At 38.1% G+C, this 25,306-nt stretch overlaps 7 protein-coding genes and 1 pseudogene across 11 annotated transcripts; 4 read left to right on the plus strand and 4 right to left on the minus strand.

Annotated features, from left to right (window-relative positions):
- The first annotated feature begins 2,139 nt into the window (after positions 1 to 2,139).
- On the plus strand, positions 2,140 to 3,551 carry LOC104776372 (E3 ubiquitin-protein ligase ATL15 pseudogene; annotated as a pseudogene).
- Positions 3,463 to 5,571, minus strand: LOC104776373 (uncharacterized). Of its 2 annotated transcripts, none has more exons than XM_010500421.3 (5): positions 5,253 to 5,571; positions 4,548 to 4,747; positions 4,090 to 4,191; positions 3,898 to 3,949; positions 3,463 to 3,792 (listed from the first exon to the last, which is right to left on the minus strand). In XM_010500421.3, the coding sequence occupies exons 1-5, from the start codon at positions 5,341 to 5,343 to the stop codon at positions 3,680 to 3,682; spliced, it is 558 nt and encodes a 185-aa protein (XP_010498723.1). In that variant the 5' UTR covers positions 5,344 to 5,571; the 3' UTR covers positions 3,463 to 3,679. The 2 variants fall into 2 exon arrangements, with proteins under 2 accessions (XP_010498723.1, XP_010498722.1); XM_010500420.3 differs by having other exon boundaries at positions 4,548 to 4,756.
- Positions 5,572 to 5,792: 221 nt separating this feature from the next.
- On the minus strand, positions 5,793 to 11,933 carry LOC104776374 (MICOS complex subunit MIC10). Its single transcript, XM_010500422.3, has 4 exons — positions 11,909 to 11,933; positions 6,896 to 7,189; positions 6,546 to 6,700; positions 5,793 to 6,055 (listed from the first exon to the last, which is right to left on the minus strand). The coding sequence occupies exons 2-4, from the start codon at positions 7,020 to 7,022 to the stop codon at positions 6,041 to 6,043; spliced, it is 297 nt and encodes a 98-aa protein (XP_010498724.1). The 5' UTR covers positions 7,023 to 7,189; positions 11,909 to 11,933; the 3' UTR covers positions 5,793 to 6,040.
- On the minus strand, positions 8,583 to 11,441 carry LOC104776375 (patellin-2). Its single transcript, XM_010500423.2, has 4 exons — positions 9,628 to 11,441; positions 9,412 to 9,539; positions 9,165 to 9,300; positions 8,583 to 9,038 (listed from the first exon to the last, which is right to left on the minus strand). The coding sequence occupies exons 1-4, from the start codon at positions 11,233 to 11,235 to the stop codon at positions 8,793 to 8,795; spliced, it is 2,118 nt and encodes a 705-aa protein (XP_010498725.1). The 5' UTR covers positions 11,236 to 11,441; the 3' UTR covers positions 8,583 to 8,792.
- A 2,462-nt stretch (positions 11,934 to 14,395) lies between the features above and the next one.
- On the plus strand, positions 14,396 to 19,393 carry LOC104776377 (protein NRT1/ PTR FAMILY 5.10). 4 transcript variants are annotated; one of them, XM_010500426.3, is made up of 5 exons: positions 14,396 to 14,934; positions 15,051 to 15,268; positions 15,361 to 15,893; positions 16,002 to 16,814; positions 17,175 to 19,340. In XM_010500426.3, exons 1-4 carry the CDS (start codon positions 14,796 to 14,798, stop codon positions 16,798 to 16,800), a joined length of 1,689 nt encoding a protein of 562 aa, XP_010498728.1. In that variant the 5' UTR covers positions 14,396 to 14,795; the 3' UTR covers positions 16,801 to 16,814; positions 17,175 to 19,340. The 4 variants fall into 4 exon arrangements, with proteins under 4 accessions (XP_010498728.1, XP_010498729.1, XP_087357518.1 ...); XM_087501397.1 differs by having other exon boundaries at positions 14,576 to 14,934; positions 15,401 to 15,893; positions 17,175 to 19,393; XM_010500427.3 differs by lacking the exon at positions 17,175 to 19,340 and having other exon boundaries at positions 14,522 to 14,934; positions 16,002 to 16,890.
- Positions 17,104 to 19,280, minus strand: LOC104776376 (protein NRT1/ PTR FAMILY 5.16). Its single transcript, XM_010500425.2, has 4 exons — positions 19,028 to 19,280; positions 18,713 to 18,930; positions 18,080 to 18,615; positions 17,104 to 17,987 (listed from the first exon to the last, which is right to left on the minus strand). Exons 1-4 carry the CDS (start codon positions 19,149 to 19,151, stop codon positions 17,171 to 17,173), a joined length of 1,695 nt encoding a protein of 564 aa, XP_010498727.1. The 5' UTR covers positions 19,152 to 19,280; the 3' UTR covers positions 17,104 to 17,170.
- A 1,587-nt stretch (positions 19,394 to 20,980) lies between the features above and the next one.
- Positions 20,981 to 22,785, plus strand: LOC147946713 (uncharacterized). Its single transcript, XM_087501410.1, has one exon. It carries the CDS (start codon positions 21,122 to 21,124, stop codon positions 22,652 to 22,654), a length of 1,533 nt encoding a protein of 510 aa, XP_087357536.1. The 5' UTR covers positions 20,981 to 21,121; the 3' UTR covers positions 22,655 to 22,785.
- On the plus strand, positions 22,657 to 23,949 carry LOC104778826 (uncharacterized). Its single transcript, XM_010503254.2, has one exon. It carries the CDS (start codon positions 22,657 to 22,659, stop codon positions 23,947 to 23,949), a length of 1,293 nt encoding a protein of 430 aa, XP_010501556.2.
- Positions 23,950 to 25,306: the final 1,357 nt, after the last annotated feature.

A 25,306-nucleotide genomic window follows, 5' to 3' on the forward strand; every position in this document is an offset into this window, starting at 1 on the left:
CTAGAATATATATAAGTGATACCATAAGATTTCATACCAAAAATTGTAGGGAAAGTGTCATAAATATCACTAAAATAGGTTTTTATTCCAAAAAATAGCACAATTTATTTTTTTTTTCTCCAAAAATACCACTAAAATGTATTTTTTTTTCCAAAAACACCACATAACTGAACTAAAGTTCTAATACTAAAACCTAATTTCTAAATTCTAAATACTAAACCCTATCCCTAAAAAGTATATCCTAAAACTAAATGTGTCCACCCAAACCTAAAAAAAATAATTCTTCATCCTTAAAAATTAATTTTTTGTGTTTGTGTTAATTTTGAAAAAAAAAAGACTTTTGTGGTATTTTTGGAAAAAAAAAACTAAAATATGGTATTTTTGGAAAAAAAATTTAGTGGTATTTAAATGAATTTCTCAAAATTGTACCCGAACAACCTAGCCCTTGAAAATAGAAATCTTCTTAATGGCTAAGTTTTATAATTAATACATGCTGACAAAAAAATGAGAAAAATCCAAATATTTTCTGAAGAGTTTGGATGGAGAGACAAAACTCTACGAGATATACTTAGATTTAGTTCAAATATCGAAACAAACAAGCATCATAAATATTTCTCTTAATACTATACATATTTTTCTTCCTAATATTACAAACTATTTATTCAAAAAATATATTATAAACTATAAGTTGATATCCGAACAAAACAAAACTCAGTTCTAGAAGTATTATGTGTTCTCCACAAATATATCAATATATTTGGTTTATTCGTTTTATCAAATAACCTCATCTGATAATTTGTTTTAAAAAAACATACATACTATAATAAATAATAATACAGAACCATATTTGAAAGCTTTCGAGATAAGTTTCAAGATGATAAGATTCATGAGGCTTACATATTATTTATGTCTTTTTCGGAAATTGTTAGAGCATTAAATTTTCGATCAGTAAGACAATTGTAGCGGTGTGTATAAAATCGCATATTATACGGACAAGCGAAACCTTAGGGTTTAAAATATCTGTCATTTTTTGTTTGTAATTAAGCACTTATGTGATGAGTTAATTAGCAGTAGTAGCTCAGGAAATTAATTAACTTATTCGCTTAATTTTTTATAATTGCATTTGTTGACAAAATATAAATGATATACTGTAGTAGGAGTGGTTGTTCAAAAAAAGAAATACTGTAGTAGGAGTATTAATTTTCTTTTCAGGTCTTATTTCTAAAGTTGAAAATCGTCCCAATGAAAGGGAAAGTTGAATCACCTCACATTATCCTTTATCCAAAACTAATAGTATATTACTTATATCGGGCCGTCGTTTAAGTCATCGCATCATATGATATACACATCTCCACTAATTAATCCGCACCAAAGTGATCAGATATATAAATGATTATGATTATTTAAACTGATTCCACACCAAAAAAAAAAAAAAAAAAACAATAACTAGCTAGTTGGAGAACGACGTGATCACAACATGGGATTATCATGATGATGCAAGTATATCACCAACTGCTGTATTCATAAATCACATTTACGACACTATCATTGTATAATTGCGTTGACCTAATATGTTAAGACCACATCAAGCTCTTTTTTTCTTTTCTTAAATACTAATCTCTGTCGAAGTTGACTCGTAAGAGATAAGTTTGATCTCGTATTGGTTTTAGTCATTTTTACGACAAGATATGTAAAGCTTTTGGATCAACAAATCTTTCTTTAGTATACATAAAGTGCCAATATATATAAAAAACCCTCAATGATCTAACTGTAAGACTCTTTCAAACTTGGGAATTAATATTTGCAAGTGACAGTACCACTTCCTCCCAAAACCGGTTGATTTCTCCGTTTTGTATCATTTTAAATCGAGTTACACATCATAAGAAAAAAACCGTAAAATAAAGTACCAAACCATCACAACAATCACTTTTGGATTATATTCATAACAGATTTGCTTGGTCCATAAAATATAATTTGTTCAATAGTAGTGCCTTTTGTGAGATCTGAAAAGTCAACCATCATGTTCATTAGGCAAAGCAAACCGCCCCTAAATTAATGTATCACACGTTCTTATAATATCATCTCCTATGATCTTACCATCACCTTTTTTTGTTTTTGTTTTGTTTCGAATGCGAAGTAAAGACAAAAAGAACAAAATGACGAGGCTTTTGTTTTTATAAAGCTCTTTCATCGGCAAAGCTTTGGTCCTCATGAAACCGGGAAGTACATACAATTACTTACCTCCACACCGTCAGATTGTTAAACCATTTGCAACCATCGATGGTGGTCATGTCACGTTTAAGCTTCTTCTACTCTTGTTTCATGCTACTAGTACTGTTACAGCTCGGCGCGGCTCAAACCAACGAGTTTGATAATGACGACGACAGGGCAAAGTTCAGTCCAACCATGGCTATAGTCATGATCGTACTCGTTAGTGTTTTCTTCGCACTTGGATGTATCTCCGTCTACATGAGGAGGTGTCTCGAAAGAGCTCTAGGGATAAACGACGGTGGCGAGCCAGGAAACTGGCTTAACGTGAGGCTGACGACAGCGCGTGACCTCGACGCGTCTGTCATAGAAACGTTTCCGACGTTTCGTTACTCCACCGTGAAGACGCTGAGGATCGGCAAAGAAGCGTTGGAGTGTCCCGTTTGCCTCAACGAGTTCGAGGACGACGAAACGCTGCGTTTGATACCTCAGTGTTGCCACGTGTTTCATCCTGGTTGCATTGATGCTTGGCTCCGTTCTCAAACCACGTGTCCTCTCTGCCGGGTGAGTCTGTTTCTTTCGAGATACCCGGTTTTGCAAGAGAAACCGGTCAGAGCTCTCCCAAAATGCCGGTTGATGATAGTCGGACTCGGAGAAAGGTTTTGGCTTCACCGGACGAGCGGTTGATTGACTCGATGGCTTGGACAGGTAACCAAAGCATGCCACGTAAGTCCATGTCTACAGGTTGGAAACTAGCAGGATTGTTTAGCCCGCCCATTTCTCCTGGTCAACCAGAGGAGAATCTAGACCGCTTCACGCTAAGGTTACCCCAAGATATACACAATCAGCTGGTGAACTCGAACCTAGGAAACCATGGGTCAAAAGACCAAGTGGCCTTACCTCAAGCAAGGAGTTCGGTTAGAGGGTTCAGAACCGGAAGCCTATGGACTGAACGAAACTATTTCTACTTCGAACGGTTCGATCAAGACAGACGGTTCGACCGAAGACCGTTTTCTATAACTCCTCCGTACCATACCGGTTTGATCCGGTCCCCGGATGGGATTATGGACGGTGATCAGGTGCGTGCTGGTGCATCAAAAGGTTTGCTTCTAGCAATAAGGTCACCGATGGATCGGTTATTTACTGGGAAGAACAATGTTGGTGAACGTTCCTACCTTCGATCCGGCGATGCAAGCCCTGCCTAAACGATTTGATACTATTGGGTTCATTAGGAAATATGAGAAGAATAAAATCTGTACAAAATTTCTTTTAGTTTCTTCTAGTGTTCGAGAAATTTCAATTGCTTCACCCAATAAAGAAACGTCTTTGTTTACCCATCAAAATCAAGTTACCTTAAGTCTAACAGTCAAAAGTCAAAACCATGAATAAAAGAAAGCAAGGTCCAAACAAGTAACCAAGTCACTTAGTTGTTCAACTATGATGATTCATGATGTGAAAACTTCAAAGCGACTCATGAACCACCATGACGGAAATAGAGAACAGATCGGTAAAGAGCAGCAACATAGAGGAAGAAAATCAGGGCTATCAGTAGATCATCTAGTAAACCGATAACCCCCAATACTCCTGACAAGAAAAAGATACAAAGAATTGGTAAAGTAATGTTAGTTGACAGAAGAAAAGAGTGTATTGTATGAATATATATAGTCAAGAGATAAAATAAGGAATCACCTTCAGGAATGATATCGATTGGACTGATTATGTAAATCGCACTTAGTATCATCTATATCAAATCAAATGTGGTGAACTTGCGTTAGTCAAAACATTCTTTAGCTCAGATGTGAAATTTTTTGTAGCAGATTTACTTATAAGAGATAAATAAACTTATCCAGGTTCCAAGAGTAATGAATGTGTTTAACTAACCGCAATATAAACACGAGCTCTGATGACGAATGGAAGCGTTCTTCGTGGATCCATAATTTCTCGCAACAACCTTCGGAGTAAGAAGGGAAGATCTTGCATCCTCTGCAAAATATAGATAAGTTTTTATGTGAGAAAAAGGCTTCAGTAAACTCCACACTTACTTGTCGTCAAACTTATGAGCTACAAGGAATGTTATGTAGCACAAAGCAATAACAAGATGAAGAAACTAAAAACCAACTACCAAAAAGTTAAGGAAAAGAATAAGCTCAACATAAAACCAGAACCCCCACAGTCTAGTGTCAATCCTTCAATTGCAAAAATTCCTCTACTGGTCGAAATAACAAAGCTATAAGAACACATATCCCTCAAAAACGACTATACTTATCCCCAAACTTAGCTCTGGTGAGTTATAATCTGATTTTTCATCCCCGAGACTGGAGAAAAGACGAAACGCGTACCTGAACAAGACTACTTGACTGTCCACCAAAGACTCGGTTGTATGTTTCAACATCGTGAAGAACATCGGAAACTGTAGCATCATTCCGAACTCTCACTGTTTCCTCAGAAGGAACTAACAAGCTAATCGGACGACGACACAAGGGACATTTGCATGGCCGTAATGTAGATCCATGCCTCCAAACAAGCATAATGCAGTTTCCTACAATGACTGAATAGAGTTAATATATCACGAGCTGCGCTGAAATTACATAACCAGCAATTAAACAAGACATAATCTCACTAAGGTTAGCTAACAAACTCAGAACCAAAATAAAATAAAAAAAAAATCATATGTTAGGCCTAAGCAAAGATAGAAGAATGAGACATGAAGCTTTCTCTTAACTAAAACCAATTCTAAACATAATTAAGCCGTTAAAAAGAGTGTACAGAGAGTGAATTTAGCAGTAAAACAACTCTCAATCGTGAATTTTACAAGTTCAAAGACAAAAATATTCCAATATAACCGAACTAGCTTCAGGGAAAAACGAAATTGAGATCGGCACAACTCTGATCTCATAAAAGCGACTAACGAAGATTCAGGAGGAGATTGAATCGAGATGCTACACTCGAATTCTGGGATTAACTACTGCACCTAACTACGACCGATTCCAAAAACGATTCGAGAGAAGGAGAAAACGAAAAGTAAAAGAACAAAGAGATCGTACCGCAGAACCAGTGGGAGCAATTGGCTTGACAAGGAGCGATGAAGTGGCCATGGCATATCGAACAAACTTCGTTCTCCGGAGGCGCATTCATATTACTTCTTCTTCTTCTTCTCCTATTACTCTCTCGTCGCCGCGTCTTTGTTCTTCGTCGGCTCTATAATCTCCCTTAACTTTTTCCGTAGCAGTTAAGTATTAAGAAAATAGAAAAAAAGTCATCGGATACACGTGACAATAGATTAAGCCAAGCAGCGAGCTGGAGAGACCCAATCCGAGCCGTTCAAACCCTTCTAATATTGTTTTTTCCTTTTTTTTTGTGGTCAAACCCTTTCTAATATTGTAAGTTTAATAATATATGAGTCGCTTAAGCTATAAAAAACATATCTTCGATCCTTAAATCCGTAACTTAGTAGATTGATATCAGTTTGTATACCCTTATTTGGTTGACATATGTTACTTATCCACTATTTATCAACTGATATCATATGAGTCTCTCTCAATCTGAAGCAAGAAGTCTAAATTAAAGGAACAGCAGAGGCAAACAAAATCAAACCGGAGGAATTATTATTACTCTTGTAAGGGAAGAACATAATAACTTTTTTCCAATGAGAAAGAAAATGAGTGGTCAATAACATTTTTGACATCAGTGTACAAAACTCACTGAGAAGTAAAAGGTTTTTTAACAATGGCATATATCTCAAAAGCCTTGTCTTGCAAGATCAACGACCATTTCGTAAAACCCTAACAATGTTTTGGGTTTTTTTTTTTTACCTTGAGCTTACTCGATGTCTTTACTCTTCTGCTGCCTGTAAAATCAACAAGACAACTCTTGTATCAAACACTCAACTAAATGATTCTACCTTGTAAGGATTTAGAAGACTATAAAAATGACCGGATTAGTCACCAAATTGTGTGCTTTTACTTAATAGCATGCTTTTTACAAAATGCATACACATTGGCATAAGATGTTTTCACCTCTAAAACCTAGTAATTATGATAGGGATGAAGTAATGTTACATTCTCCTAATCATTAATTTCCAAAACCTAGTCTAGTCGCGTCATTTCCAACAGTGGAATGTGAAACTATTTGAGTTCTAAAGACTAAAAAGGTGCACTTGTCTCACGAATCTGTAACCATATGTAAATCTCAAAACACACATCTTCAAGCTAAATAATATGAAACCATCTTATTTCACCTATCAATTCTAACTTCCCAAAATGTTTGTCTCAAAATCATCCAACACAAAAAAAAAAACTAAGTACTTGGGTACCTAATAAAAATGAATTCAAACTAACCTGAGGTACAGGAGCCTCTGTTGAACTCCTGGGAGCTAATAGAGTGGCTGAAGTTGAAGACGATGCGTCAAAAACACGAGAACAATCTGTGTATGCAGAGCCAATACCAATTCCAGCACCAAACGCAATCGATGCCCATCTTGTAACCGGACTCCCTAGAGACCACAACGCAATACAAATTAATCATCAAAACAGAACCAGAAACTATCTGAATCGGAACAAACACTCAAAAACCCTATTTGATCGTGAAATTTCGATTTTATCTACTAGAACCCTAATCAGAGTCACCCACAAATTATGTGAATCATAAGAATGAGAGTGGGGGGAAATTGAAAAAAAAACCACCGAACTGAAGAAGAGAAGACCAGCGAAAGCGCCGCCGAGGGAAGAGTAGACGAAACGACGAGCAGTGAGATCGATACATGCGTCCCATTTGGCGTTGACATCTGAATCGGTGTTGTTACTCTTGTTTTCCATTTTTTCCGACTCGTTTCTTCCTCTACCTTTCCGATTTGATTCTCCGAAATTTTCCTGCTTTGTGTTCTTCCACAATTCGCTTCTTTCGATCTGAAAGGGTTTGTTTCTGAATATTTCTGACTGTGCAGGCGAAGAATCTTGGGCCGATTAATGGGCCAATGAATGTGCTATGTTGGGCCTATATACTTTTGCTTTTAACGCAAGCGATAGTGTGTACTGTGTACTTTAGAAAGAATCTTTTTGGATAATCCGGATACTGAAAAATAGACTAAAGTTTAATCGAATTTTAGTTTAAAAATATTGGTAGAAAATTTCAAGCTGTCTTGAATAATTTAGATATTAGGATAACTTCACTGGTTCGTTTGTTGGAGAAAAAGAATAAAAAGAATTTAATGTGTGGCATTCTTATCTCATGGTCATAGACTCATAGTAATGGTTCGTTTGTTGTTTTATTGTTTTTGGTCCATGCATGTCCGGATGTCCCCTACCTATGCAGTAGGGTATTATCATGGACTCATGGTCACACTCCAGTTCTTAATATACCGTATACACCCAAATTGTATACATGTGATAATTACAAGTTCTTTTGTGTAACTTTAGGCAGGCTTTTTTCTTTGGATACTGTGTGTTTGTTGGATCTCAGCTTTCGACATAATAAGATCCTGATTTTTTAATACTGTTTCCATTTAATTGTTTGGCATTTTGTGGCGAAGTGAGACTAACCCAATAGCCAGATCAAAATCTCTAACCAGAAAGCTGGATACATGAAACGTTCAAATATTGTTGAATACCTAAAGGATTTTATCAAGATGTTCATTTCAACTAAAGTATATCATATCTGTAACATTCATACCAACGTAACCATTGATTGATTCTGGAGAAACATTCTGTTAGCCGATAAAATGTAAATCCATCGTGAGCTCGTGACTCCAAAAAAAATAGAAAAAGACTATCCATCTTTAACCTCAAATCTTGTGCGGATACTGTAGATATAGATTTATGTATTTGAGAGGAACAAAATCATTGGAGATCCGAGCGGTGGATGAAATGGTGGTCGAATTGCAGACCTTTTTCTTTTTGATGTCGTCAATGAAGCATACTCGATTTTGATAATGTCAAAACCAATTGACTTTTACGTGAATAGTGTTATAACAAAGAACAGTGGTCCGGCAAAAAATAGTTTGAAGTGTGGTTAGAAGACAAAGTGTGATATTTTTGTCCTTAGTTTTGTTTTTTACCGTTATCTTTTTCATAGTTTAAATCATGTTATAATGTTGTAACTGCTTTAACTAATTGCTAGACGAGCACGGAACGGTCCGAAAGGAACATGGGATGGGATACGTCAGGTAAGAACAAGACGTGACACAACCAGAACAAAGGAATCTAACGTGGACGAAGATAGGGCTTTAAGAATAAATGATCGGAAGCACTTAATTCGCGTAATCAACTTATTAGGAATGGATTTTTGAATTAGAAAGAAAAAAAAGGACAAATATAAGTTCAAATTTACACAAATTGTCAAGTAACGTAGCAAATATTTTTTTGAATTGTAATCACAGGTTTGCACACAAACATTTGTATATATAAGAATCATCAACAAAGAAAAAAAAATCCCATCACCAAAACAAAATCAAAACCATAGACAAAACACAATCCCCTTTTGAGGTTTAAAAAAAAATACATAAAATAAATAAACGTACTAAATTAAATTAATTAAAATTCCCAACCATCTTTTGTTTTTTTCTTCGTTCAAAGATCAGACACATAATCTTATGCTTGGGTTTTGAACCTGTAGAGCACCTTCTTCTTCTTAGATGTCTGGTTGTCAATCGTGATCACGACCTTTCCCGGTTCACTTGCCTTGAAAGAATCGGTAATCACAGGTTCATCAGTTAAACCGATCTTCCGGTTCTTAGAGACGATCACGGTGTAGCTTGTCTCGTTGCTTGGCTCAAATTGAGCTCCGTAGCTCACGTCCGCACCCAAAACCCTAAGTTCCCATGACAGTGTAGAACCCTACGTAGCAACACAATCCACATAATTAATCATCATTAAGTCTCTTATATTGTTTCAAATTAACGTTAGTTTTAGCGTTTACGTTAATTAAAATGCAAAAAACAGAAAAGAAAAAACAATATATACCTCGGTAGCAGGAAAATCAATGGTATAATTAGATGTGGATTTAACGACGGCCTCGGTGACTCCATCTTCGACAGCGAATGGGCTCTCTTTGCTCAGTCCACCATACTTAACCGGGACTACTTCAGGAGCTACGTATCTGATTCATCCAAAAACAGAGGATATAAGATTCTATATGCATGAATAGAAACAATGAAATGTGATGTTACGTATCATATAGTACACAATTTCTATGAACTTTAAAAATTACTTGAAAATGGTCTCAGCGGATTTGGATGGACCAGAAAGGACCATCTTGCTCCTTGTCCTTGGGGAAGTGATGATGGTTCCGAATGTTTTGTAGTAAGGAATGTACCACCATGGAACATTAATGAACAGCTGAAAAAATAACCACACAACTAATATAAAAGATTGAAGTTTAAATGCTTATATTGTAGTAATAATCAAAATATTAAGTTTCTTTTACCTCTCTGGCAACAAACTCTGGGTAGTTGTCTTCAAATTGCTTAACCGCACGTCTAATGAACTGCCACAACGCTCTCTTACCGAGTCCAGGAGCGTTCCTGAAGTCACTGACGAACACAAACGTTGACTTAGCCTCAGGGCTAAAGTCAAGGGACCTCACACACTTCTCCTGGAACTGAATCCTCCATTTCAGAAACTTGCTAAGCTTCTCTTTGTCTGAGAAAATCTCCTTGTTCTGAAACTCACCGTACGAGCTGTATATCACGACGTGTCCTTGTTTGTCGACACCGTGAGTGAACACCAACTTCTCGAACTCGCTTCCTTCGAGATCTTCCGACACAAGGTCGTCGATGTTGTTCTCTTTGCGCCACTGGACAGTGTTTTTAAGCATCGTGAAGGCTTCTTTGACCTTGAAGTCACGTGCTCTGAGGAACTTGAGGAGGATCACGTCGGATCTCTCGTCCTCGAGAAGTGGGATTCCCCAGATTGAGACTTCTTCTGGCTCTACGTAGGCAGCTGTCTCTGGAAGAGTGATTGAGACTATGGATTCTTCGGTTGCTTCAACGGGTTTAGTTCCTTCTTCTTGATCAGCTGCGAAAGCCTTCTCGATCGTTACTACTGCTGGTTTCTCTTCTTCCTTCTTTTTCTCGGCAGAGGTGGTGACGGAGACAAATATATCTTTAATAAATCTTGAGACGGCCTTGGTGACCGGAACAGAGGCGGTTGCTTTCTCTTCTTTCTTGACCTCATCGACGACTGGAGCAGCTGGTTCGGTCTCTACCGGGGCGACTTTCTCCTCCTCCTTGGTCTCTGTGGTGACCGGAGCAGCCGGTGTGGTTTCTACCGGAATGACTTTCTCTTCCTCTTTGGTCTCTGTGGTGACCGGAGCAGCTGGTTTGGTCTCAACCGGAGCAGGAGCTGCTGATATCTCTTCCTTCTTTGTCTCTGCAACGACCGGAGCAGCCGGTTTAGTCTCTTCTTTCTTGGTCTCTGCGGCGACTGGAGCCGGAGCGGCCGATGTTTCTTCCTTCTTGGTCTCAGCGACGATCGGAGCCGGAGCGGCCGATGTCTCTTCTTTCTTGGTTTCTACGGTGGCCGGAGCAGCAGGTTTCTCCTCTGTTTTGGTTTCAGCCTCAACAGACCTTTCCTCTGTTTTCACTTCTTCCTTCTTCTCCTCTGTTTCCTCTGTTTTCTTCTCATCAGCTTTCTCTTCCTTGGCCGGAGCTTGAGGCGAAGGTGGTGGTGGAGCGGTGAATTCACGCTTGTTCAAAGCCTCCCTAACCATCTCCTTAAACTCAGCCAAAGCATTCTTCTCAGCTTCCGGCAATTCAGAAGCCAAATAGCCTTCCTCCTTAAACGATTCCGATTGCAAGGCCTCTTTCCCCGTCGCGACTTCCTCCTCCTTCACCGCCACAGCCACCTCTGGTTCCGGCGCCGCCACAGCAACCTCATCCTCAGAAAACACGATGGATCCGGGAGAAGGCGCAGCCACAGCTTTGTCAGCAGTAACAGGTACCTCAACCTCCTTAACCGGCACAGGAGTATCTTCCTTAACCGGAACAGAGGCAGTAATAGAAGCAGCAGGTTTCTGTATCTCTTCTTGAGCCATGATGACTTGGTTCAAAAGGGAAACAAGAACTAGAGAGAGAGATGGGATTGAGAGAGAAGAGAGAGGAGAGGAAGAGGTCTTATAAAAAAGAAGAGGAAGGAGAAGAGTTATGTGTTGTGTTGTGTTGTGTGAGAAGAGCAAAAGAGAACAGACTGGTCGGAGCTGTTGGACAGCTAATTTTCGAAGATACTTTTCTTTTAGTAGGGTCCCTAAATTTCTCTTTCTTCCAAACGGCCGTCTTTTGCTTCTCAAAATTGGATTCCCCAATTTTATACATTTTTTTAACTAAATTAACAACTTTTTCTTTGATATTTCCCATTTTTAATTTAGATTCGTGTCACTTATTTTCTTGTATAAGGAAAGATGTCTATATCGTTTTGATTTAGTCAAATTTATGATTTTTTCTTTCTAACTCTTGCATGATCTTGAGTATTTTCTACCATTTTTTCACAAAACTTGAATCGCACGAGTTTAAACCCTAGACTATAAAACTTTTGATAGGCTGCACATTAATAAGGTAGTGCTTCTTAATATCAAGAGAGTTTTATTATGTTTTTCATATTACATGAAGACAACTTCGAAATCAAAGGCAAAAGTACCATTCATATTTGTTTGTTTGAGGGGAAAAAGTGGAATATGTGTGTTTGAAAAGCTACTCTGGCTTTTAATAAACTATCTAAAGTGTTTTTTTTTTTTTTCAAATTATGACACCATGTTATCCTATCACCTAAGTGTACGTTTGAATTAAATAATAAAAGAGTTTTTGAATCGTTCCAACAATAGATGATTTTTTCGCAATAAAAATTGTATAAATATCACTAGAATTTTCTTACTCAACGATGTTGTCATATAATGACATGTATATTAGAGATTTTTGTAATAAAAACAAAATTGTCGTTATCACAATAACTCATGATTCATGAGATTACATGACATTTTTACTCGTTGTTGTGCGAAATTGTTTTACCAACCTAAAAAGTAAATAACAAATCAAGTTTAATTAAGAGATATTTAATTCCCCGAATCAGAACGTTAAGATTTGAATTTTAACTTTTTGGGAGTTTAAGCTGAACTATGTATCCACCATGCATGCAATGCAATGTATCCATCCATCCACGCAAGAGTTTTTATTTTACTCTCTTTAGAATACATGTCTAGTAAAATGTATCTACCTATTCACGGGTGACCAACTTGACGATATCAACCTAGCTTTATCCCGTTTATTAAAATTGTTCATGTTTATTTAGTTCTCTAGTAAAGGTACTAGAATGTTTTTCACAAGTTGGTTTTTTTTCACAAGTTGGCCGGGCAGCTTGTATTTATAATATAGATAGTCCTGAATCAAATCATGAAAATGAAATCATCATCTTTTATAAAAATCCAATTACAACACAGGATTACATGGCAACGACTAATTAAGACATCCTCTTAATTATAAGTAGATGATGACATACATGTAAGAGTATATATATATATGGAGCATATTATCGCATGATTATATTGCTAATTAATATTCATTTCGCTTCAAAACAAAAACTCGACGATTCATTCATTTAGCATTATAAAGCGAAATACCATATGAATTGAGAGGATGACACACATATAAACATATACAGACTGCTTCGCACGTAAAGAAAGTATCAAATGATTTCGTATTAATATTATATATAACTTTGGACCCATATTTGGTGCGTTGTAATCTTTAAAAAATACGTAATTTTATCTAATAAATTAAATATTGATTTAAAATTTGACATTAACAGGGAAATTCCATAAGATTGGAGCTGTCACAAGAACTATTAGGACTATACTTAAATTTAATAAGCACCCTGATTCATGTAGGCCTACACCACACACCTCATCGTTACAACTCCTCATATGGGCCAATACATGATTATAAAAACATTTCATAAGTTATTAACTGAAATGAATATCTTAAAATGAATATTATGTTGCAGGTCAACTTATAATGCACACCAACTAAAAATTGTGTAACTGTGTTCAACCCCTCTTCATTCCTTTGTATATAAATCATTCTATCTTATGTTTTGTTTCAATATGTATTGATTTTCTTATGTACTAATTAATTACTAGCTTTACTGACCAACTCATAGGGCATTTATCGACTCTCGTAAAGGGGAAATAAGATTGCACAAATATGTTTTTTGTTCTTTTAAACTGTTAGAGAAAAAATTGAATGGACTGCTTGAAAATGTATTTGAATGGATACAGAACCAAAGAAAATAGTATTAGATTAAGAAAATTAGGTAGTGCAATCTCGTGGGATCCAAGAATTATCTGTTAATAATATTCTTTCAGGTAGCTTTTGAATTTGTCAAAAGCAAAAGAAGGCCGAGCTGTGTTTTTGGTTGGTTTGTCATTGCTGGTGGTGCCGTCTTATTATAACTTTCTTCCACTAACAAAATATTGGATTTAGCGGTTTAATATGTCTTTATATCTGTTTTGATTTTCTTTTGATTCTCCAATAAAGAATTGTTAGTTATATAGTACTTATGTCTGAACATTTTCTTTAACAAATGATTGATGGCCAGGTACAACTTAAGCAATGATTATCAACCATTGCGTGGAATTTTTTGATTTTGTATCACAAGTCTATGTTTGCTTGTTTCATCTATAAATTATTGAGATTAGAATCCGTAGATAAAATCTATATCAGTGAAATCAGAAGTTATGTCAATTAAAAAAAAAAAAATGAAAATACTAGGTAATAGTTAGGAAGCAAATAAAGTATAGTATTACAAAACATTTTTTGTTTTTTAGAAAAAATATTACAAAACATATTAAAAGACAAAAAGTTGATTAACATACTGTAATTTGGAAGGAGTACAAGCAAACTAAACTAATTAGGTAGAAAATATATGAGAACTATCAACTTCAACTAATTTGAGGAAGAATAATTTTTGGTTGGTAATTTCGTATTTAACACTAATTAGAGGAAAAATAATTTTGATTGGTAGAAAAAAAATGAGGTTATTGGAACTGATTTAAGGAGACTTTCAACACTTTTTTAGTTGAAAAATAAGACTAGAAAAATAACAACATCTCTAAAAATGTAATTTTAATTTTGAAGTAAGAAAAGGGTGGTGCTCGAAAATGGTAAATAGCATCTATATTGGCAACATGCAGTATGTTTGTTTGTGTTTGTAATCCAAATCACAAACTTCGTTCCTCTTTTTTTTCTTTCTTTTCATCCTTAATCTTTAAACTATCTTATCATGGATTGGTTGACATCCACCAAAAAGAACTTCTCAATCCAAAGCAAGATGAGAGCAAATAAAACATAAAATGGAATGCGTACAAGCAAACTAATAAATTAATCATAGAACTCTCAAGTCTCAAAAGCTCAACTAAACACAATGCAATTGAAGAAAATAGCCTTTTATAAAAAAAAAATACAAATTATAAATGTGGCATGACATGAGCCAACTAGTACAGTAAACACTGGTGCGAGTAATATCCAACCATGTGTTTAACAATAAGACTTCTTTGAAGATATTTTATTTACTTTCTTCAATCGGAGAGGAATCCGGTTAACCGTAATGGCGATCTCCGGCGCTGTTGATGAAGCCGGAACTCCGCTTCTCGCTGTAACCACCGTCGACGGATCCGTTGACTACAGAAGCAAACCAGCCGTCAGATCTTCCTCCGGTGGCTGGAGATCCGCCGGATTCATCATCGGTAAATTCCCCCCCCCCCCCCCCCGAGATTCCCGCCAATTTCTTGCTCTTTAGAGTGTTTCGTGTTCTTCGCCTGATTTTTTTTTTTGATTTTCTGGTTTTTTTGTTCGACTGTAGGTGTGGAGGTTGCTGAGCGATTCGCTTACTACGGTATATCTTCGAATCTGATTACTTATCTGACTGGACCACTGGGTCAATCTACGGCGGCTGCTGCCGCTAACGTCAACGCTTGGTCTGGAACGGCGTCGTTGCTTCCTCTCCTTGGTGCTTTTATCGCTGACTCGTTTCTAGGTCGTTTCCGTACAATCCTCGCCGCCTCTGCTCTCTATATCCTGGTACCAAGCTCCCTCTCTCTCTTAGTCTCTTTCACATTCTTCTCTAGAGATGAGTCTGAAGTTGTATAGTGGATTTGATTGAAAACAAACAGGGGCTTGGTTTACTGACTTTATCTGCAATGATTCCTTCAGACTGCAATGCTTATAATCTACTCTCGTCTTGCTCTCCACGATTCCAAGTGATCATGTTCTTTAGTGCCCTGTATCTAGTGGCGTTAGCACAAGGTGGTCACAAGCCGTGTGTTCAGGCTTTTGGAGCGGATCAGTTTGATGAAAAGGATCCTGAAGAGCGCAAACAAAAGACTTCTTTCTTTAATTGGTGGTATTTTGGTATGTGCTTTGGGACGTTAGTAACTCTATGGGTCTTGAATTACATTCAGGACAATCTCAGTTGGGCCTTAGGCTTTGGTATTCCATGCATTGCTATGGTTGTTGCTTTGATTATTTTCGTGCTCGGAACTAGAGCTTATCGGTTCAGCATTCGAAGGGAAGGTCAAAGCCCGTTTGCACGGATTGGAAATGTTTATGTGGCTGCTGTGAAGAACTGGGGTGTGTCAGCTTCAGCTGTAGCTGATGCAGAGGAGAGATTTGGTCTTGTGTCTCACAAAAGGTCACAGCAATTTAGGTAACACAGCTTTCTGTCTCCTTTGATTTTGTTGTTACCGCATAGTTGTTTTTACAAAACATAAAGGACTTATGGTACTTAGCATCTTCGTTCTTGTCACAACTGCAGTTTCCTCAACAAAGCTCTGGTCTCAAGTAATGGTTCTTGTAGTGTAGATGAGCTTGAAGAAGCAAAATCAGTGCTTAGGTTAGCTCCGATATGGTTTACTTGCTTGGTTTATGCGGTTGTGTTTGCGCAGTCTCCAACTTTCTTCACCAAACAAGGAGCCACAATGGAGAGATCAATCACACCGAGTTACAAGATCTCTCCGGCTACCCTCCAGTCCTTCATCAGCCTCTCTATAGTCATCTTCGTCCCCATCTATGATCGCGTACTCATCCCAATTGCACGATCATTTACACATAAACCAGGCGGAATCACGATGCTTCAGAGAATCGGCACAGGCTTATTCCTCTCTTTCCTTGCTATGGTAATTGCTGCTCTGGTGGAGATGAAAAGGCTTAAAACTGCTGCGGATTATGGGCTCGTCGACTCCCCAGACGCTACGGTTCCAATGAGTGTGTGGTGGTTAGTTCCTCAGTATGTTCTCTTTGGTATCTCAGATGTTTTTGCAATGGTGGGTCTTCAAGAGTTCTTCTACGACCAAGTCCCAAGCGAGCTGAGGAGTGTGGGCTTGGCTCTATACTTGAGCATATTCGGTATTGGTAACTTTCTCAGCAGTTTCGTGATATCAGTCATTGAGAAAGCGACTAGTCAATCTGGTCAAGTGAGTTGGTTTGCAAACAACCTGAACCAGGCTCATCTGGATTACTTCTACTGGCTACTCGCTTGTCTCAGCTTCATTGGATTAGCCTCCTACATGTATTTTGCAAAGTCATACGTATCTAAGAGACTCAACGCCCTTTAAATTGGAGTGTATTGGTACTCTCTCCTTCTCTCTCTGTGTAATTTTTAAATACACTTTATTCATACCAATGAATACTATTATATCATCTCATTAACTGATTATCAGATTAGTCAATATTGATTGCTTAGGGATCCTTATGATTTAGTAGATACTGATTAGCTTGTAATACTAATACACGTATGACGTATGCAAATGTATAGTTTTTAAAATGTTTGATGTAGTCTTATCTTTATCATATAACTTATCCAGCTGTGGTCCTAGCCTACTTTCAAAGTTTTCAGCTTAACAGTTAAAACTGCATAATATCGAATAAAATAGTTATAATTTCTAATCACGTTATGAATTTTGATACATCTTGAATTTTATATTCTTAGACTTGATCTATCCTGCGAAGTCTGCGATACACATACAGCCTGGAGAAGAACATAAACGCAAAGAAGCCAATGGCCGTGAAAGTGGCGAGCAACCAATAAAAGTAATCGACATGGGCTCGGTTCAGGTTAGTGTTGAACCAGCTCTCACCACCATCTTTTCCTGTAGCCCAATTAATCACAGTGATGAGAAAACCACTCAAGAAGCTAGCAAGACCCATCGCACTCAAAGAAAGCGCGAGACCAATACTCCTTAGCTCTTTTGGGACTTGGTCGTAGAAGAATTCTTGAGTACCAACTAGTGAGAATAGATCGATCAGCCCGAGTAGTAAGTACTGAGGAACGAACCACCATAGCGACATTGGGATGGTTGCGCCGGGACTATCCAGAAGCCCATGTTCTTTTGCTATCTCAAGCCGTTTCGTTTCTACCAACGCTGCAACCACCATATTTAAACTAGAGAGCACCATTCCGGCCCCTATTCTCTGTAGCATTGTGATCCCAGAAGGCTTTTTGGTGATCCGTCTAGCTAACGGAAGGAAAAGACCCTCATAAGTCGGAACTGAGATGCAAATCGATAAACCGATAAGCGCCTGAAAAGAAGCAGGAGGGATTTCCAAACCCGGCAAGATTGTTCTGTCCACGGTAACAGCTTGCTTTGTGAAGAAAGTAGCGTACTGAGCGTAAGGAATCATGCTCACCACCGATGTGATCCATATCGGAATAAGCCTTACCAAAGCCATCGCATCTTCCACGTCCCTAGTATCACATGGCTCGCCACCTTTTTCTCCCGGTAGCAACGCTTTTGCTAGGAACCTTGATAAAAAAATAACATAATTTTACAACTCAATTAATAATACCAAACCAAAACTCAAAATATTAAAAAATTTGGGATTTATGCAACTTACTCAAGTCGTCCTTCACATGTCTCGGATGAACCATCTTCCAATAGACCTGAATGCGTTAATTTCAGTCGCCTATTCTTGAATGCCACCACGAAAACTCTACCGATTCTCGCAAAAGCGTTCTTCTTCTCCTCGCGGTCTCCTCTCGGGTACCTGTAAGTTTTTCTCCCGAGCAAGAAGAGAACAAGGGCCATAACCATGAACAAATAAAGGATCCCAAACCCAAGCGCCCAGTTAACATTGTCTTGAACGTAAACCACCACAATAATGGACAAAGTTATTCCCGCGGATAAACTCAAAAACCACCAATTGAAAAACGATCCTCTACTTATTCTCTCTTTTCGATCTTCCACATCAAACTGGTCCGCTCCAAAAGCTTGAACACATGGCTTGTGTCCGCCTTGTCCCATCGCCACCAAATACAGAGAACAAAAGAAAAGTATATTCACCCAAAAAGATGGTTTAGTAGAAACATCGCTACGTTTCTCTGATAATCCCATTAGGATTAAGACAGCCGATAAGGTTAATAGTCCTAGTCCCTGTAATAACAACCCTCTCAAACTTTAGTGAAACTTTTTCTGAAGCTTTGTTAATAAAAGGATTAAAAAAGAAGTGTTGTAGGGGGGAGAGCGTTACGAGTATATAGATGAGGGAAGCGACAACAATGGTACGGTAACGACCGAGATAAGCGTCTGCGATGAAAGCTCCTAAAACAGGTAACATCGAGGCGGTTCCTGACCATGTGTTCACGTTCACGGCCGCTGTCGCCGTGGATTGTCCGAGAGGTCCAGTTAGGTAGGTAATCAAGTTGGAGGAAATCCCAAAGTAAGCAAATCTTTCTCCAACTTCAACTCCTGAACCATTTACAGGAAAATTTTTTTTTTGTAAAAATTAGAATTTAATATTAGAGCTTGGACTACATAAAAAACACGTCACAAAACTGTTCTTCACCTATAATGTACCAAGCGAATCTCCATCCGCCAGTGGTAGACTTGCCGGCGGGAAGTCCACGGTGGTCAACAGAGTCGCTTACGAAATCTTCAAGAAGTGAAACTTTTTCCTCTGCTATCGTCATTTGATCTCGTCGTGACTTAAGAATTATGCGTAGATAAGAACCACAATAGTTATTGTTTATGATTATTTTTTATGAACAAGTCTTTTAATACTAGAGTACTAGTAGTTATATGATTTCACATGCGGTTTTGTGATTGTACTATATCATCTGTTTCGCCATTTTGTTTTATAGTATCAGTTATAAAGTCAACTCTAAGGGATTCTTGGATAATAACTTTAATGAAATCAAGATCCATTAAAATTTATTTTACTGTTTAAAAAAAATCTTTTGTTATTGATTATTAGGTCCTTAAAAATCTAGGTGTATTCAAACTAGTATTTTAAGTAATTTTGAATGTTCATGAATTTTTATCTGATTTTGATGAATTTAGTGAAATTGATATGAATTATTGTAGAATTATTGTAAAATTCTTTCTGATTTCACGTAAAATCATGAGATTTGAATTTAATATTTTAGTGAAAAAAATCTTCTTAAATCCTTCAAAATCAAATCCATAAATTGTTTTCAATAACAATGTATTTTATGATAGATTTTAAAGTTATTAGTTCAATAATAGTGAATTTCATTAAAATTTTGAAAATCTATAATTAAATAATATGGAATTTGTAAATTTTACACAAATTACTTAAAATGCTAGTTTGGATAGACATACTATGATTAGGTGTAGATTTCCTTCTTTACTTTTCAATAATTATTTTTTAGTAGAAATTAAGTATATGAATCGAGAAAATCATTAGTGGAAATCAAAGATTTTTTAATATTTTTAACAACTTTGTAAGCCACTTTTAACTGTTATCCAGTAAAAAAAATTACTACTTCATATCAGATGTATTAAACATGGGGTCCCTAAATTGTCATTTAATTAAAAGTTGAACATTTATCATTTTTATATTAAGGTTTTGCGAAGAATCCAGCTTCTACTCTCTTTTCTTTTGTTTTTCAGTCGCGTTTTCTTAATAAATGACTTGTTGGCCGTTCAGTGAGTAATCAAGTTTCAATAGTTTTGTCTCCCTGTCCTTGTTTCAGATGTCACTTTCATTCTAGATTCTACTGCTAAGGTAAACATATTATCCACGTGCTACACGAGCACGACAAACAAAATCTATTGTTTACGTCCGAACCAAATAATCTACGTGTCGAAAAGGATTTTCTAAAGGTTTTTTTTTTGGTATGCAGATCAATGAATAAAACAACAGATACACTATAAAGATTAGCGTTTACTGTTTGTTAATTAACCTTTCTGACTTATTTATGTGGTTAACATTAATTTAGCTATGTCAGAGTCCCAACTTTTTTTTTTTCTTTTTGTTAAAAGGCATCAGAATCCCAACTTCCGGGGACAAAAGTTGAAAACAAATTGTTACTAGAGCTTTCGGATATACAATTTTTTTATTGTGATAACTTTGCAATGAAGAAGCTTACATGCATAAATTAGGAGGGCTTTCAAATGGTTCAGACCACTGACAAATTGATCCGTATTTTTTTTTTCCGGATTTTATATAAATAATTAGTGTTGTCTAGCTTTAGATGTAGTAGATGTCTCTATTTTCTTATAATTTTTGTGTAGTAGCTGTAGCTGAACGTGTCACTTGTACAACCCCCGTGCCTTAGTTTCTCAACAACTCATAACTGCCTTTTAGTGTAAGACATTGAATAGGCCCTACACGTTGGCCCATTTCGTACAACACACGGATTTAATTGCTTGATGAAGTTTCAAAAAAACACGTAAACTTAGTTTCTCCAAATCCAACGTTAGCTCATGTTTGAGTTTATAAATTTGTCTTCATTTTTCTTATCCTCCAATTTAACTTCCGAATCATTAAAACGGAGAAAACATAACAAATCAAGTTATGAACATATTAACTTACATATAGTGGTTAGAGAAAGTAAGAGAGAGAAAGTAAGAGAGAGAGTGTCTGTTCCCTTACCCGTGACCGCCGTTGCCGTTCTCGGTGGCAGCAACCCTATCAATGTCTAAGAAGAGACGCTTTCTCGGTAAGCCTCCGCCCAAAACCTCATCTCTTCCCCCAAGCTCTTCGCACCCTCATGCGGCGAAGACTTCTCTTCAATCCCATGTTTCTTGTGCTAGTGTCTCTGAGCCCAATCTTAAACCGCCGACCGCTGCTTTACCTCCTCCAATGCTTTCAGGATCTAAAGCTAGCTCTGCACCGACAAGTGCCATTCCGGTTACTGAGCATCTACACTCAGATCTGCCTCCTTTGGATTCTGTATCCAAAACCCAATCTCTCGACTTGGCTACTCCTACCCAGGAGGACCAAGTTCAGTCAAAGCCTAAACCCTTTTGGATTGATCTGCTCAAGGATCCTGCGGGATCTATGTCCAAGAAAGGAGAGACATTCATCCTCGAATCTGGAGAAATGTGCGTCAAAATCCCTAATGAAGTTATCATCAGAAACAACAAGAGATGGGAGCCTTTCATTATTGGTCAATTCCATGGAAACCTTCCCCCAAGGGGTGTGCTTCACGCCATTTTCAATGGCATCTGGAGTAATCGTCACCGCGACATCACAATTTCAAGATTGGGGCCTCGAACAGTGCTTATCCGTATTCCCAATTCTTCCACTCGGCAGAGAATCTTAACTCAAGGTATGTGGCTAATTGAGGGTCAAACAATGTTTGTTGCTCCTTGGGAACCAGGTTTGAACCCAGAACTACCGGAGCTTACCGAGGTTCCAGTGTGGCTCGAATTCAGGGGAGTTCCTCCTCATTTTTTTTCCGAAGAAGGATTCGAGCACATCGCAGGTATGTTGGGACAAACAATCCGCTGTCATCAAGCAACAATTGATATGACAAATCTTGAGGTAGGGAAGGTCCTTACGGTCATCAACCCATCCTCTCCTCTACCAGAAGCTGTAAACGTCCAATTCTCATCTGGTCAAATCCATAAGGTTACAGTTTCTTGTCCTTGGCTTCCGCCAATTTGCAAACACTGTCAGGAAATGGGACACAGTATTAGACGATGCCCAACTGCTCCCATTACTTGCTCATCCTGTAATTCTTCTGGACATACTCTCGAGACTTGTCCAAAGTTGAGGAAGGGTAAAACCTCGGATACTAAAGAGATGGAGCCTTCAGTCTCTAAGAAGGATAAAAGAGACAAACTCAAGACAAAATGGGTGGCAAAGCAGTCACTACCGGAGTCCGACTCTTCTGAAGATCTAAGCAAAGCTAAAAGGCTCAAGAAAAAGAAACCGATCCCCCCACACTCATTGGTCCAGGTCGAATTAGACTCGCCCTCTAGAGCAGCAACAACAGGCCCCTCAAGCTCAGAGAAGAAACAAAAACCAAATAAGAAAATTCAGGAGAAGAGCTCCTCATCAGAACAGGATTCCTCATCAGATTCATCCTCAATAATGAGCTCAGCTAGCGAGGCCGAGAGAAGTGAAGAGGACGAAACACCTTACTCTCTGGTGCTCTCTAAAAAAGAAAGGCGGAATATTAGGAACTCCACGGGGAGGAGTTCCAAAACTAAGTCACATTAATTATGATTGACAGCTTTTGTTGGAACGTTAGGGGTTTAAATCATTCTGTAAAGCGAAGAAGCCTAAGGAAGTGGCTCCGGCTTAATAAGCCTGCTTTTGGTAGTATAATAGAGACTCGAGTAAAGTTTCGAAAGTTTCAGAAATATTTTCATTCAGTCTTTCCGGACTGGAATTTTGAAGGGAACTACGAATTTGAGGAACTGGGAAGGATTTGGGTCGTGTGGGACAAGAGAGTTAGGCTGCATATTCACTCCAAGTCAGGCCAGATGATTACTTGTATTGTGCATATGCCTAACTCCCCTAAAGAGGTAGTATACTCATTCATTTGTGCTGTCAACTGCAAATATGGGAGGCAACAACTATGGGATGAGATCGAGGAGCTAGCAAAGGATCCTATCATCAGTCTGAAGCCGTGGGTTGCAATGGGCGACTTCAATCAAACCTTGAACCCTAGTGAGAGTTCTATTGGCAGCACAAAGGTTACAAAAGGAATGCTGGAATTCAGGAGTTGCTTACTAAATGCAGGGCTCTTTGACTTGACTACTAGAGGAAATTCTTTAACTTGGTGGAATAAGCGTGAGGCCAATCCTATAGTGAAGAAATTGGACCGTATCTTGGTAAATGATAATTGGCAGTTGGAATTCCCTCTTTCTTACGCTTATTTTGGGGAGCCTGAAATGTCTGACTACTGTCCTAGCTGCCTAAAGTTAGGAGTCCCTCATAGATCTAAAAAGCCCTTTATGATCTCTCATTTCCTCTTCCAGCATAAAGACTTCATCCCTCGAGTATCTGAGTTCTGGAACAGCACTACAATTGAGGGAACAGCAATGTTCCGATTTTCCAAGAAGCTCAAGCTTTTAAAAAGAGTCATCAAGGACCTCAACAAACAGTTCTATTCTGACCTTGAGAATCGGGTTAAGGAAGCTCAAGCAGATCTAGCATTTCATCAGGCGAGATTCCTTGCAAATCCCTCCCCTCAGTTGGCAACGCTAGAGAGGCAAGCTCAACAGAAATGGTTCGAGTTGGCTTTGGCTGAAGAGAAGTTCCTTATGCAAAGATCTCGCATAAAGTGGGTTGAAAGTGGTGACTGCAACTCTGCATACTTCCACAGGATGATAAACAGCAGGATGGGCATGAATCAAATTCATTATCTTGTAGATGACTCAGGCCAAAGACTCGAAGAGATTCCAGAGATCCAAAACCACTGTGTTAATTTTTTTACCAAAATGCTGGGTACTTCCTCTAAATCTATCTCGGAGGAGGATAAAGAGTTGATTAGATCTCTCTCGAGATAAAAATGTGACCAACAAACAAAAGATCTCCTGCAAGCTCACATTTCAGATGCGGACATCAAGAGAGAAGCTTTTGCTCTACCTAGAAGTAAATCTCCTGGCCTAGACGGCTTTACCGGGGAATTTTTTCGAGCTACTTGGGACATAATTGGAGGGGATCTCACGTCAGCAGTCAAGGAATTCTTCTCCTCAGGTCAAATTTTGAAACAATAGAATGCCACCTCCATTACTCTCATCCCAAAAAGGTTAGGAGCTGACAAGATTGGTGATTTCAGACCAATATCCTGCTGTAACACGGTCTACAAAATCACTTCCAAGATTTTGGCCCGTCGTCTCCAGACCTTATTACCTGATATGATCAACAACTCTCAATCAGCATTTATCAAAGCTCGCTTACTAGTTGAGAATGTCCTTCTGGCAACAGAACTGGTCAAAGGATCAAACAGTTCATCGGTTTCCCCTAGAGGAATGCTAAAGGTCGACTTGAGGAAAGCATTCGATACTGTAAACTGGGACTTCATCCGGATTCTGTTAGAGGCTGCTGACTTTCCACCAATCTTCATCACTTGGATTAAAAACTGCCTGACAACAACCTCTTTCTCTATAAAGGTAAATGGTGATTTATGTGGCTACTTTCAGGGCAAACGTGGCTTAAGGCAAGGAGACCCACTATCGCCTCCGCTGTTTGTAATGGCTATGGAAGTATTTTCCAATCTCCTAATCGCCAAATTTGAACAAGGTTGTATTGGGTATCACCCTCTTGGCAGGAATCCTCACATCACCCACCTTGCTTTTGCTGATGACATTATGCTATTTTTCGACGGAAAACATTCATCCCTCCAAGCAATTACAGAGGTTTTGGATTCCTTCCATCGACTCTCAGGACTGGCTATGAACAAAGACAAAACCGAGTTATTCCATGCTGGCCTCTGTCAGAACATATCCGATTCTATATCTGGTCTGGGCTTCAAGGCTGGTGAGTATCCTATCAGATATCTTGGGCTTCCTCTACTGCCCAGAAAACTCAAGAAATCTGATTACTCACCCCTCACTGATAAGATTGCGGCTAGGTTTAACAATTGGGCTGTTAAAACCTTATCATTCTCAGGAAGACTACAACTTATTTCCTCTGTGATCTACGGGTTAGTTAATTTCTGGATGACAGCATTTGCATTGCCTAAAGGATGTATCAAAGCAATTGAGAAGCTCTGTAAAAGTTTTCTTTGGTTTGGGGATATCACTAAGCGTACTCATGCCAAGGTCTCGTGGGACAAGATCTGCTTTCCAAAAACAGAAGGTGGTCTCGGGTTAAGGAACCTGCTTATGTGGAACAAAGTCCTTAATCTGAAACTTATCTGGT

Source organism: Camelina sativa, chromosome 3 (assembly GCF_030686135.1).
Source record: "Camelina sativa cultivar CO46 ecotype springtype chromosome 3, ASM3068613v1".
NCBI lineage: Eukaryota > Viridiplantae > Streptophyta > Magnoliopsida > Brassicales > Brassicaceae > Camelina > Camelina sativa.